This window comes from Sinocyclocheilus grahami, unplaced genomic scaffold (assembly GCF_001515645.1).
Source record: "Sinocyclocheilus grahami isolate Dianchi unplaced genomic scaffold, SAMN03320097.WGS_v1.1 scaffold133.1, whole genome shotgun sequence".
In the NCBI taxonomy this organism is placed as follows: Eukaryota; Metazoa; Chordata; class Actinopteri; order Cypriniformes; family Cyprinidae; genus Sinocyclocheilus; species Sinocyclocheilus grahami.
The window spans coordinates 227,322-241,608 of record NW_015505312.1 but is presented as its reverse complement, the minus strand read 5'-3'; the positions used below and the strand labels follow the sequence as shown (position 1 = coordinate 241,608).

The 14,287-nt window shown below is 34.7% G+C and overlaps 3 protein-coding genes and 1 long non-coding RNA gene across 4 annotated transcripts in view; 2 read left to right on the top strand and 2 right to left on the bottom strand.

Annotated features, from left to right (window-relative positions):
* LOC107590787 (uncharacterized) overlaps positions 1-1,719 on the bottom strand; it is a 9,303-nt gene extending 7,584 nt beyond the window's left edge. Inside the window, exons 1-2 of the long non-coding RNA XR_001609821.1 lie at positions 1,651-1,719; positions 1,393-1,395 (exon numbers count right to left, since the gene is read on the bottom strand). This is a non-coding gene — a long non-coding RNA (uncharacterized lncRNA). The remainder of the gene's footprint in view (positions 1-1,392; positions 1,396-1,650) is intronic.
* The window catches only part of LOC107590786 (trypsin-2), a 14,167-nt gene extending 11,872 nt beyond the window's left edge, over positions 1-2,295 (top strand). The window contains exon 6 of the mRNA XM_016279692.1: positions 1,653-2,295. Within this exon, the coding sequence (XP_016135178.1) occupies positions 1,653-1,934 (282 nt within the window). The 3' untranslated portion in view covers positions 1,935-2,295. The remainder of the gene's footprint in view (positions 1-1,652) is intronic.
* A 1,452-nt stretch (positions 2,296-3,747) lies between these two features.
* On the top strand, positions 3,748-6,992 carry LOC107590843 (trypsin). Its single transcript, XM_016279763.1, has 5 exons — positions 3,748-3,808; positions 5,291-5,459; positions 5,538-5,806; positions 5,905-6,044; positions 6,336-6,992. The coding sequence occupies exons 1-5, from the start codon at positions 3,748-3,750 to the stop codon at positions 6,618-6,620; spliced, it is 924 nt and encodes a 307-aa protein (XP_016135249.1). The 3' UTR covers positions 6,621-6,992.
* Positions 6,993-8,783: 1,791 nt separating this feature from the next.
* On the bottom strand, positions 8,784-12,158 carry LOC107590842 (chymotrypsin-like protease CTRL-1). The gene is made up of 6 exons (XM_016279762.1): positions 12,075-12,158; positions 11,105-11,125; positions 10,827-10,998; positions 10,478-10,746; positions 10,236-10,375; positions 8,784-9,068 (listed from the first exon to the last, which is right to left on the bottom strand). Exons 1-6 carry the CDS (start codon positions 12,127-12,129, stop codon positions 8,784-8,786), a joined length of 942 nt encoding a protein of 313 aa, XP_016135248.1. The 5' UTR covers positions 12,130-12,158.
* Between the last annotated feature and the right edge of the window lie 2,129 nt (positions 12,159-14,287).

Genomic DNA, 14,287 nt, shown 5'->3' with positions numbered 1-14,287 from the left:
AAAATAAATTATAGAAATCAACGCTTTTATTTAGCAAGGATGCTTTAAATTGATCAAAAGTGATAATAAAGACATTTATAATGTTACAAAAGATTTATATTTCAGATCAATGCGGTTCTTCTGGACTTTCTATTCATCAACGAAACCTGAAAAAAATCTACTCAACTGTTTTAAACATCATAATAATAATACATGTTTTTTGAGCAGCAAATCAGAATAATTTCTGAAGGATCGTGTGACTGGAGTAATTATGCTAAATATTCAGCTTTAAAATCACAATAAATTACATTTTAAAATATATTCAAATAGAAAACAGTTATTTTAAATAGCCTAGTAAAAAATATTTCAAAATGTTACTGTTTTGCTGTACTTTGGATCAAATAAATGCAGGCTTGGTGAACAGAAGAGACTTCTTTAAATTGTTCATATACTTTATTTATTACCTGGAGATGACTTGACAAACACAAATAAACCATATTGTCGCAATCGTATGTTTAATGTCTTCATGTTTCCAAACGTTTCTGTTTTTCTGTGAAAACAACTGTTTTCATACAGCGATAGCTGGACGCTTTTGTCCATATTAGGAATTTCCTCGTACGACTTTCTGCGCGAGAGCGGCCTCCGGCTTCGAGTATGAAGGAAACATACACTGCATGAGTATTTAACGCTCCGTGATGTTCATCTCGCCTTATTCTGGGTCCGTATAAAACATCAGATCATGCACAGACTATCCTGTCTCTTTGAATTTAAATCTATATTTATTCACATGGGCTCTTGAAAACCTCTATGCGAACACACTTGCCCGAAAAAGTGCGGGTCACGAATTTACGTGATATTAAAAGTGGGGGGACACGTCCCCCGTGTAATCTACGCCCCTGACCTGTGGCATTAATATACTGCATCTGTGCCAGCGTGTGATGTAATAAAACTGCAGCTCGTTAATAAACTTTATTTTTTTTAATTTACATTTTTTTAATCCATTTTATACAATCCGCCTTCATTTAGCAAGTGCACTCGCGCATAAACAATTTTCAAGTTGTTTACACTTTTTGTTCCGTTCAGTTGTGGATGCTGCTGATTCACCGAGACCGCCATGGCTCAGCAAAGAAACATGCGCGTGTGTGTGTGTTTTCCTTTGAAAAAGTTTCCCAGAAATACTTAGCGATTTAAAATGCATTTTTCCTTACAAATTGTATGATCAGTGTAGGGAGGCCAACCAGTTGGAGTGGAAAAAGGAAATGACATGCTGTACAAAAAGTTGATGCAAAATTTTATTGGAAGGTGCTAAAATATTTACAGTGCAGGAGAAAACAAATACTTTTACTTGAGTATATTTTTTCAGTACTCTTTCCACCACTGCTTAAGACTAACATATTGATACTAACACCCAACAAACTTTAATTTTGTTTTCATGGGGACTTTAATTCGTGGCCATGATAATGTAATTTTTTTCACGCATGACTTTTTGAAATGCGTCAGCATGACATCAGAGCAAGTCAGATGACCTTGGGACATATTTCCAACTGGCATGCATCTTGACCAGTTGATGATTGGTTCTGCGCGGATTTTAATAGTCAGTTTTAACAGTTGTTCACTGTATATATCCAGATACATAAATGTGATATATATTAATCTTGTGTTAATCAAAACAGGGAGACTCTGGAGGTCCATTGGTTACTAGGAACGGCTCCCTGTGGATTCAGTCCGGCGTTGTGAGTTTTGGTATCGGATGTGCTGACCCCAGATATCCCGGTGTGTACGCCAGAATCTCTCAGTACCAGGACTGGATCACCTCTACCATAGGCAGCAACCCACCTGGATTTGTCGAATTCAACAACAATGGATTCAGAAGCTCACCCAACCTTCTTTTAATTCCCATTTCTCTCACATTCTCCATCATTCCTTTCACATGCTCCCTATATCTCTCTTCGTAGAGATAGTTTGAATGACAGTCCTCAGGGTTCTTTGATTAAGAGGACAATTGTGCTGTACAAGTTTTCATAAATATGTGAAGTAGGTGCATAGTCATATTGTCGTTTGTTCTTTATCTTTTTAAAAATGTACTATTCTTGGAAAGCTCTTACTCTTATTTCCTGCACACTAATGAAGTTCAGCAAGCTTTTGCCCTAAGAATTTTTGCATAATGAGAGTGGTGTTTGTGATATTTGGCCTAAATAGGAGACATAAGTGATGCTTGCAATTATAATGCATAGCTAATTATTGTCTTCACTTTGAATAGATTTTTTGAGAGACTATTTTATTTTTATTGACTGATTGTATTTTTAAAAAATACTGCAGCCACTTGTGTATTAAAGTTTTATATTATTTACAATAACACTTCATCTCAGGGTCTGAATAGTAATTAAAGCATGTGTGCTCTGCATTGTGTTTAGAGATATTGAAAATCGAACCAGTAAAAAAAAACAAAAAAAAAAACAAACTTTATATGACTTCATATTTCTCAGTGTGACACAAATAATTAATGGATGATCAAATAATTTATCTCTTTCATGTCCTTTACAACAGTAGACGAGAGATCAATCATTTAATTGATTGTATTGATTAACCATGTAAACCTTATAATCATGTTAAAATGTGATTATCAAATATTATGCATGAAGCTTCTGAGGATTGTTTAATTGTTCATCTCTCAATCATAATTGTATTGCATTGCATTATGTTTTGCCCCTCACAATAAAAACTACAGAGCTTTAATCATAAATTTAAGCATCTAAATATTATTTTAGTAAGACAAATTATTGGGAGATATAGAGTGATAATTGATATTTATATTCATTAAGCAGTCTGCTCTACTGATATAAAGACCTCAGTGATTTACATTTGTAGCGAATCAGTTCATGAGGAAATATGAATAATTAATCATAACTAGTTATAATTAATTATAAATATTTAGATCCGCTGTAGATATTTACTTGACCTCTCAGGGTCAACTATCTGTCAATTCTAAGAACGTTAATTTCCTGGTTAAGGGAAATAACTGGTGTTTTTGATTGGTCCAGACGGTACACATTACATCAGAATTTCATCTTTTGGCCATATAAATGTTCAAAAAACACAAACTGCATATTGCTGCTCAGGTTAGGCCTCTGAATAAAAATGAGGTGTTTCTTCCCTTCGAGTCTGAGATCCATATTCTCCAAATCATACCTAATCAATGAGCCACAAAAGCCTGATGCAGCAAACAAATTCAACAAAGAAACATGATTTTTTTAAAGGGGTTTTTATTTGATCTAGTCTAAAGCAATATATATATATATAAGTTCCATACATTAAAAAAAGTGATTCCCTAAAAGTGAGGCCTATTCCAGAGATCAAAGTACTGATGCCATGTTATTGCAACATAATATCCATACATACACACAACATATAGCCAACAATGTTGACTGGAGTAAAAAGTGTAACAACTACCTTTCCCAAGATGCGTTAAGTAGTAACATACGATTGGCCTGTGTTTGAAACGAGTGTATAAAATCGCCATTTAATGGCAGCAGGTGGCAAAGTGACATTCAAATACTCAACATACTCAAATTAGAAGCATTAGAGAAGCATCAAGACATCAAAGATGAGCAGGGTGTGTACTAAAAACAGTGGCAGCAGGCTAGAAGGAAAAACAAGGTGTGTCAGAGGTTAACTATATAGGGTCCTACTGAATGCGGCAGCACTTGCTTTACTCGTCATTAGACATTTCTCAGTAAAGGAATCAGCAAACACTACACAGACAATAACATGAGGATGATGTTGTGTCAAGCTGTGTGTTTTGCAGGAGCCATACTTCTTAACATAACAGGTAAGATCTGATATGACACTGCAACAAATAATAGGCGAGTTCTTGTTTAATAACTTTGGTTTAACCTTACAATAAAATACATTAAGTTGTATTTTGGTTTAAATTATGTAAGCCTATTCGTCACAATATGATGGGACACCTTTTGTTCATTAACTTCTATTATTTTCTTTTGTAACACCTAAAATTAATACCTGAAATTAATGTTACAAAATTCAGAATAGTAAAGTGCAATATCAGTATAATATAAAAAGTAAATGGAATTAATTGGAATTATTTTTCATGGCTTGACCGATGAATGGTTTTCAGTCTAACCTATATTACATTATTAAACACAAGCATAATTATTTCTGATGAAAAAACGTTTGAAAATAACAAGGCTGTAACAATGAAATTGTCTGTTGGCTTTTTTCTTTTAATTTCTTTTAATTTTTTTTAAATAAAATAAGAGAATCTAAGAGTTTTTTATGAGTCCATAATCACAAAAACACAATTTTCATGTACATATATTATTTCTATGTTGTAAAAACTTAAGTGAGCTCAATCACTGTAGGCATGTTCTTAAATAAAGATAGATAATGTTCAAAACTGTACAAATAAATACATAATTTGTTTTTCTGACAGTGTATGCACCCTCAAATCTTTGCAAACTCTTATTTCTTTTAATGTGGGAAAACAAAAAGGTGAATTTGTGAAGAATATTCTGGCAGCTCTCTTAATATAATGCAAGTGAAAGAGGACTGGATCTAAAGTTACAAAAATGCACCATAAAGGATAAAAAAAAAAGAAGATCAAAATGTATTTAGTTATTACGTTTTTTTTATTGAAAATCTTGAAATCCAGCTTTACTCTTCTTTCAGAGTTCATGATAAGGGTAGCGATTAGTTCACAAAATTGGTCAGAGTGACTAGCGCGTGATTCCAAATATCTCCATACAGTCATACTGTTTGAAGTGAGATTAAGAGTAAAAGATTTTTATTTTCAGGTAAACCAAGTCTTTAATAATATTGACATGAATGAAAACGCTAAAAGAACCAGTTTATCAGCTCTGTGTCAGCGCATCTACTACACCCGCATATCTGTGTGAGCCAGTTCTGAACTAAAGTCATTGTCAAGAAAACTAACACACAGAACAATACCATTAATTTTTATAGTCTCTAATCCATTTAACAACTCAAAATGTTGTTATTTCTCCATTTTTCTTTTTACAGGCACACTTTGTCAGTTAGATGGTAAGTTTCTATGCTCGTAATGCCCATACAAACACTTTCAACAAAATGATGAAAAAAGTAGGCCTAGTTTAATTGACGTAATTTGTGTTTTGATTTAATTCATCTGGAATTAATGAATAATCTTCCGCAATAATAAAGATATATTAATAATTTGATATATATATAAATGTAATATATTTAATAACAATTTAAGATTATTCAAAAAGACAATTTTATGTTGATTTCAACCAGAAAACTTATTTTCTCTCATCAGTGTGCGGTAAGGCTCCTCTCAACACCAAGATTGTTGGAGGACAAGGTGCAGTTCAGGGGTCTTGGCCGTGGCAAGCAAGCCTTCATAGAATTACGTCTGGAAGTCATTTCTGTGGTGGGAGTCTAATCAATAAAGTCTGGGTTTTGTCTGCAGCTCACTGCTTCCAGAGGTATGAAGTGATATATAATATAACACTATGTAGATAGATAGTAGAGGAATTAAGACTGATATTTGTCTCTATTTACAGCACCGCTGTGTCTAATGTAAAAATCTACCTCGGCCGTCAACTCCAAACGGGCTCAAACCCGAATGAGATCTCCAGGACAGTGACTCGGCTCATCACCCATCCCAGCTATAGCACAACTACCCAAAACAATGACATAGCACTGCTGCAGCTCTCCTCTTCTGTGACGTTCACTGATTATATTAGGCCAGTTTGTCTGGCGGCCGCTGGTAGTGTATTTGGTGGAGGTACTAAGAGTTGGATCACTGGATGGGGCAAACTCAAATTTGCAGGTGAGTTCAATCGAACACGTCTATGATTCAAACTTTGTATAGTGTCACAACCAAAAAATTATTACATTTTTTTGGCCACCATGCCATTTATGTTAAAGACACCCAGATTCCAAACATACTGCAGGAGGTGCAGATACCAGTTGTAAACAACAGTGTTTGTAATAAGGCCTACGGAGGAATCATTACAAGCAACATGCTGTGCGCTGGACTAGATGAGGGTGGAAAAGATTCATGTCAGGTACGATATCACTAACTACAACTTTTTACACTGGCTTATCCCTGGGTTATCGTCTTTCTAAACCCCGTTTTTATCCCTTTTTTTAAAGCAGTTTACACTTGTAATATAGATGTGGTGTTAGCAACGCTTTTGCCCTGGGGTTATGAATCCCTGCTCCGGACTGCAGTGTCAAACTTGTACAGTGAGAAATTATGCAGTGTTCGATTCAGCTTAGCCCTGTTGTGAGGTTAAAATTGCTTTACCTTGTATACTGTCAGAGATATTAACATGACATTATCTTAATCTATGCAGGGAGACTCTGGAGGTCCAATGGCAAATAAGAACAATTCCCAGTGGATTCAGTCTGGTATTGTGAGTTTTGGGCGAGACTGTGGAATACCCAAGTTCCCTGGTGTTTATACCAGAGTGTCTCAATACCAGTCTTGGATCAGCTCTCAAATAAGCAGCGATCTACCAGGATTTGTCTCATTCCCCTCCACTGAATCAAGCTCAGGCTCACCCAGTCTCCTCTTATTTTCCCTTTCTCTCACATCATTAATCATTCCTCTGATTTTCTCCTTATTTGTATTTTCTTGATTTTTATTATTTCATTTTGGTTATGCTTTAATACATTAGAGTATTCGTATTCTTTCAAATATAGTACTACTAGTGTATTATTAGTATGTGTGTGTGTGTATGCATATATATAGGAAATCTTGATATAGACCCTTTGTCAGCATGAATAAATACAAATCCACTGCAGTCACTTTGAATTCAAATAAAGTTTTGCTCAATTACAATAACAGTGTACAGTAATCTAATACTTTGCACTCTGTAATAGAAACGGAAGAAGTGTAGCTTATGCACACTGATGGCCCCAGATGTATAATTGATCTGAAACCTGTACTTGATTTTCTCTTTTTCCATGTTATATAAACCAAATAAATGAGAAAAAGCTATTGAGTTATGAGTTGGGGGTCAAATTGCGTTTAGTCTAATTGTTTGGACTGGCAGATGACACCTAACTGATTTTGCTAGGAGTTCACGCACTGCAAAGTTTAGTTAAGACTGTCATCAAGTGCTGTGGAAGAGGACCTGCAGGCTCAAACTCATTCATTAACTGTGCGTATGCAGGAATTTTTGCTTTGGTACTACCTCTGATAAGAATGAATATTTCAGCTTTTAAATTCTGCCCATGTTATCACAATATTCAAACAAAACAAGTCGGAAACAAGTCAGTATCATTGCCAATATGTGAAAAAGAAACCCGAAAACTAACAAATTTATACACACACATACTGTATACTGCCCCCAAAGCATACAGTGCATTGAACACAATTTGACATTATGTGACAACATACCTCAGTACATGTATATGAATAGGCCTACACTTTAATTAAAACCATTTAAAACCATAGATAATGTCTGTTTACCCTCCTTGTTTTTGCTACTTTTATTTCTGTTCTAGTTTTGCCCGATCTTTTGTTTGTGGGTTAGAATTTTTTTTAAAATAATAAATAATAATAAATAAAAATTATGTCCACATCTCCACATTTGTGTATCACTGTCTGAATGTAGGTTTTGATGTAAAAATGTAACTTTATGTTAAAATACCACAAATGAATGCCCGTGCATCTTCCCTGCTGCCTTAGCAGTTTTTAAATGCTATAAAAGTAGTATGTCTGCATATTGTTCTTCTTAAAATGTTATGCATGATGAGAGATCTTGCAGCATAGACAGCAATATTTAATATTTGTGCTTTGTATGTAGGTGTTACGGCCAAAATGGCAATCTGTGAATGGAAAAATCAAGTCTGGATTAATCTGTGTTCAAAATGTATTTAGCTGCATATTGTTTCCTTGGTTGCCAAACAGTCACTTTAAAAATTTTTTTATTTTTTTTTACAAGATTACACTTTCTACTTGGTTTATTTTGCTTTAACCAGGGGTGTTCAATCCTGCTCCTGAAGGGCCACTGTCCTGCAGACTTTAGCTCCAACCCCAAATAAACACACCTAAACTAGCTAATCAAGCTCTTACTATAAGCATGCCAGAAACTTCAAGGCAGCAAGGCAGGTGTGTTGAGGTAAGTTGGAGCTAAACTCTGCAGGACAGCGGACAGAATTGGGACATCCCTGGCTATATGCACACACACACACACACACACACACACACACACACACACGTTGGTTTTTATGTTTTACTGGGACTCTGTGTGTGTGTGTCAAAAGTTTCGAATATTTAAGATCTTTTTAAATGTTTTGAATATTTGGAGAACTGTTTTTGTGTATCTTCTAAACCTTTTTTTCTTTTTACTTTTTTGTATGCATCAAATAATCTTGAAAAAAAATTGTATCACAGTTTACACAAAAATATTGAGACAGTATGAAGAGATAGACAACATGGTAACTGATTAAAGATAATTCAATTTTTAACAACATCACATTGCAGAGCTTCAGACCCTATATACACTGAATCTGCATATTGATTATCCGACATATAAACATACAAATAATTGTTATAAAAAATCAATATCGGCTGATCAAACATCCTAAATCTCACAAGGTGCAAGCATGCTGTACTTCATTTGTCTATGCTTTTTTAATGTCATTAACATCAGCTTTTCAAGATTTTTTTAAAACAGAAAGAATAAATGGCAAAAATAACACTATAACTACTCTTTTCACCTATTTATGAGAGCAAGTACAGTACAACTGTTTTCTTCATCAAAGAACCCTGAGAAATACTGTTTAAACAGTCTTTAGGAAGAGAGATAGAGGGAGAAGGTGAAAGGAATGATGGAGAATGTGAGAGAAATGGAAAATAAAAAAAGGTTGAATGAACCTCTGAATCCATTGTTGTTGAATTCGACAAATCTAGGTGGGTTGCTGGCTATGTTAGTGATGATCCAGTCCTGGTACTGAGAGACTCTGGCGTACACACCAGGATATCTGGGGTCATCACATTTGACCCAAGCAAAACTCACAATGCCAGACTGAATCCACAGGGAGCCGTTCCTACTGACCATTGGACCTCCAGAGTCGCCCTGTTTTGACAAACATTTAGCATTTATATCTCTGACAATTCACAGCAAGCAACTGTAACAGACATAAGTATGCTAGTGTAGCACAAAGGTTACAGTTATGCTGGCTGTGTATCCACCGAAGCGTGTTTTTTTCTTCTTCTTTTTTTTCTGAGGCAGTGTATTTTTCAATTGTTTGTCAGTGTAAGAGCACTGAGGTTTTTTCTGTTGTCACTGAGAAAAACATTTTTGTTCTCAAAAGGAAATCCAAAACATTTTGATCGTCCACTGGTGGCTGAATGCAGTATAGGTCCCTACCTTTTTTATTTTATGTATGCATTTATTCATTTTATTTATTTATTTGTTAATTTTACGCATGACTACTGTGATGTAAGTGTCTTTATCAGCACAGTATATGCACGTATTATACACAGGAAGTGTGCACTCTGGAGGGAGCCTTTGCTATTGCAAATACAGTAAATATACATTTGACATTTTTACTTGCCCTCAGGCCATCCAAGATGTAGGTGACTTTTTCCCCCCTCAGTACAACAGCAAAGAAGATTTTTTAAGCTGAATTCTTGGTGATTCATAAAATGCATCTCCACAGATACCATTACTTTGAAAGTCAAAAAAGCATATGCAGTACAGGCAACACAAAATGAATTCCTATGGCTCCTTATGAGGTCTTATGAAGTTAATTGATTGGTCTGTGCAAGAAACTGAACATTATTAACAACATTATTATCACAGACCAATCAATCATCATTAAGCCTTATTGTAAATATATCATCATTAGCCAAGGGTATTAATTAGGTCATGCCTGTATATGCTCTTTGTCTCTGAAAGTGATGTAGTGATGTAGCCATGGACCACCTAAAAATCTTTTTTACTGTTATATATATATACTGTATATATACTGTATATATATATATATATATATATATATATATATATACTTTATTTTTGCCTGTGTTGTTTACTCAATTGATATATAGTCTGCATTGCAACTCTTTCCTCTGCAGATCAGGTGTAGTAAAAGCAGTTGTAGTGTATTAGTTCATGATCAGTGGAGTAAAGACTGAGCTTAATTAAGCAACTGGCAGTGTAAAGTTTGCAGATGACCAAAAACTGGTGAGTAGTGACTTGCAAATTGCTTTGGATTAAAAACATTAATATTTTTTGTCTTACGTGACATGGACCTTTGCCCCCCACTTTTATCAATCCAGCACAAATCATGTTGTTTGTGACGAGCCCTCCATAAGCATTATAACAGTCGCTGTTGCTCACAACTGGTAGCTGCACCTCTTGCAGTATGTCAGGAAACGAACCTGTGACACAGATCAGAGGACACATTAATGGCTTTTAAAAACATTGTTGAGGTTAACAGTATTGTTTGTATTCAGTTAAATGGCAGCGAAATCCTCACTCACCTCCAGACTGTAGCTTGCCCCATCCAGTGACCCAGGTCTCTGTACCTGCAGCAAATTTACTACCAGCAGCCGCCAGACAGACTGGCCTAATGTAATTAGTGAACGTCACTGAGGAGGAGAGCTGGAGCAGTGCTATGTCATTGTCATGTTTAGGATTGTTATAGGTAGGATGAATGATAATTCGACTCGCTGTCCTCTTTGCCTCATGAGGGTTTAAGCCAGATCGTCTCAGGTGCCCGAAGTACATCATAATATCAGATGTACCAAATCTGTTAGGAGAAAGTCTGCTTTAATCCCACTATTATTATCTACTGTTGTATCTTATGCCTTATTTAAGGTTTCAACATACCCCTGCAAGCAGTGAGCTGCCGATAAAACCCAGTCTTTATTGATCAGACTCCCGCCACAATAACACAGATTCCCATTACAGCTGATATGAAGGCTGACTTGCCAAGGCCAAGCCCCTGCCATTGCAGCCTCCCCTCCAACAATCTTGGTGTTGAAGGGGGCTTGACCACACTCTGATGAGAGGAAAGACAATGTGACAATTCCTTGTAAAACTGACTCACCGTCATAGAAGAAAGTTCTGTGTGGAACAAGACCTGTGTGGTCTTTATGACAACTTACCATCTAACTGGCAGAGGGAACCTGTGGGTAAACAAATACAAAGTTAAGTAGACAATCATTTTGGACGGAGCTGATAAAGTGATGTATGGAAACATGCTTGCTCATATTTACCAGTCAGTTTTTGACATATTGAAGTTTCAAAGTATAATTGACTAAAGTGTTTTAAATATGAAATCTGTTTGTGAATCATGCCATTGCTTTGGAACCACAAACTCCATTTTATTTCAATTAATAATAATTCATTCAATCATATTTCACAGATTTCATCATTTGAAATAATGGCAATATTGCTGTTTAGAGCTGTTGTCTCCATAATTTCCATATTTTTCCATAATTGATTATGGTATACAAATATAATATAAATATGCCATAAAAATGACTTGACTTATTTTTAGACGTACAGCAATTTAGCAGTCAACCTATGAAAAATAATCTAGCTATAAACTGTTTATAGCTAGTTGTAATTTTAATTATATTTATTATTGAAATATCAAAATTTTTAAATTATTATAATATACAGTATACTTACAATAGTAAAACATAATATAATAAACAATCAAACGTTTGGACACTATCTTTATCACTATTTATGATTTATATGGAGACCAAAAAAAAAGTCCCGCTCATAATTCAGTTCTGTACACTCTAAACATTCTCTCAACCCATTCTGAGCTGCATTCCGAGAGGCTTTTTAAACAGTACTGAAGGAATTCACATGTATTAAACTCATCCATTAAAATATATACATACATTTTGCATGTGTAAAGAAATAAATAAAAATGCACAATTTAGATTTATCTACAAAACCAATTCCAAACGTTTAACGTAACTCTTTCTTTATATCCAAAGTTTTTTTTTTTTTTTTTTTTTTACAATCATGAGAAACAAATTCAGTCAAGTGTGTTGTGTATGTTGGTATTAAACTTACATCTTATTTTTATAATGTTACAGATTTTTTGAAAGATTTTACCTGCTATGTTGAGAAGTATGGTTCCGGCAACAATCAAAGCTGTGTTAAACTTCATGCTTGTCTTCTGGTCTGTGATCTGACTGCTGTTTCCTCAACTGCCAGGTTTCTGATGAGATGTAAAGCAAGTACCACCACATTTATCAACAGCTGTTTGGCCCCACCTTCTATTACATTTATCTTTGATTTTTTTCTTTTCTTTTTCAGATACACCAATTCTGAGATTATTCATAGACGTCTGTTGCGGATGTGGGTGGGACTTGTCTCCAAAACTTTATGAAAACTATTTGAAAAAGCTTGCAGAAAGCATGTAGAACACAGAAAAAAAGAACATCTCCAATCCACCATTCTTCATAATTTTATCCATACAGGTATTATAAAATACATACACTCATTTACTGGTGTGATTGAAGTGATGAAGTCCACACCAGGTCTAACACTCACAGACATATATTTCATTTAATCAGCAATCCATCTCTGTATGGATGGTGGATTAAACATATAACACATGAAAATGTGGGCGAATGTTTGTGTTAACCTGAGATCTGTAAAAAGTGCTTTCTGAGACCTAATATGAATCAAATTCAGAAATCAATGTTTTTTTTAATTCAACACTATTAAATAACTGAAATAAAACAAACAAACAAAAACTTGCACCCATTGTAAGTATCTTACATTTCAAAAATAAATATCAAAAATGTAAATATCTTGCTTAATGCTTGAAGTAGTGAAATTGTTTTGAGCAAATTTAGCAAATTTCTATGACCGCTGACCTTTAATAATAATAATAATAATAATAATAATAAGAATAAGAATAATAATAATAATAATAATAATAATAATAATAATAAGAAGAAGAAGAAGAAGAAGAAGAAGAAGAAGAAGAAAAAGAAAAATAGCTGAACAAATTAATCGTTTTTAAAGATAGTTGTGTTAACAGGTTTCTGGTCACACAACAGGTAAAACCAGAGCACTTTCTGCAACAACAGCAGCTACCAGTAAGTCACATTATATCGGGAACTATACTCTCTCTATGTGTATAATCGGCTCACACTGAGAACACACACACACACACACACACACAAACACACACACACACGTTTGCTTTTCCTTGCTTTTACTAATTTTCCTTTTCTCACTCGTACTTATTTATTTATTTAATCTGGTTCTGATATGTCAAGCCTTCCATGTCAGTTTTTTGTTGAATCGAATGGACTTTGTGCCACGTTGTTGTGAAAAAGAGTGAATAATGCATATTAATGTAAGTTTTGTCATATATTGTCCCAGAATATTGTCCAGAAAAATTGGAAAAAAACAAAGGGAACGATATTATTTTTTATATTATATTGATGTGATTCTGCAAATACAAACATGATTATTATAGTAGTATTGTCAGAGTAATGTAAGGGTGAATTGAACTGAAGTTATCTACCTTATTCTTCCTGTAAAAATGGGCGCGGCCATTTGTAAATTCTATGGGTCTTGCTTCCAGGCTCATTTGCTTCCAGCTATTTTTAGCTGTAGGCTACAAAACCGCTCGTTTTGCTGCTTGATATCGCAAATTGGTGTGTCTTACCATATTATTTTAATGTATTCACTTAATTATGAACACACTGATTTGTAGTGCAAACAGTTTTACCATTTACTGCACGTTGTAACCTAATTTTTCCTCGTTATTTTCCTATAGTGACTAATGAACCGAAAGTATCGCCCCTATAGGCTACTTCCACATTGAAGAATAAGTTGGATATATTTGTAAAAATGCTTTTATGCTTAGAGATGTTTTTCACATTAATAAGAGATACTGATATGTAATAATAAAGATGCTGACATGTTGTCACGAATTCAGTCCATGGACTTCCGTTTATTCACCACCAGAGGTCACCCTTTCCATTTCATTGACTCTCGCACAACACAAACTGTTGGATAGCACCCCGGACTACATATCCCATCATTCTTTGCACGATTTGCACACTGCACTGATTGCACACAGCTGTTTCTAATCACCTCACTCACTATATAACACCCACTCTAACCACATTTCTCTGCTGATGAATTGATTGTACATTTAGAAGGGAAAATCATATGTTGCGGAGATTTTAATGCTCATAGCACGTTATGGGACAATTGTAATGATGGGAATGGAATCGTGATTGAAGAATTAATGGAGATTAAGGATTTAGTATGTTTAAATGATGGAAGGGGAACAAGGATTA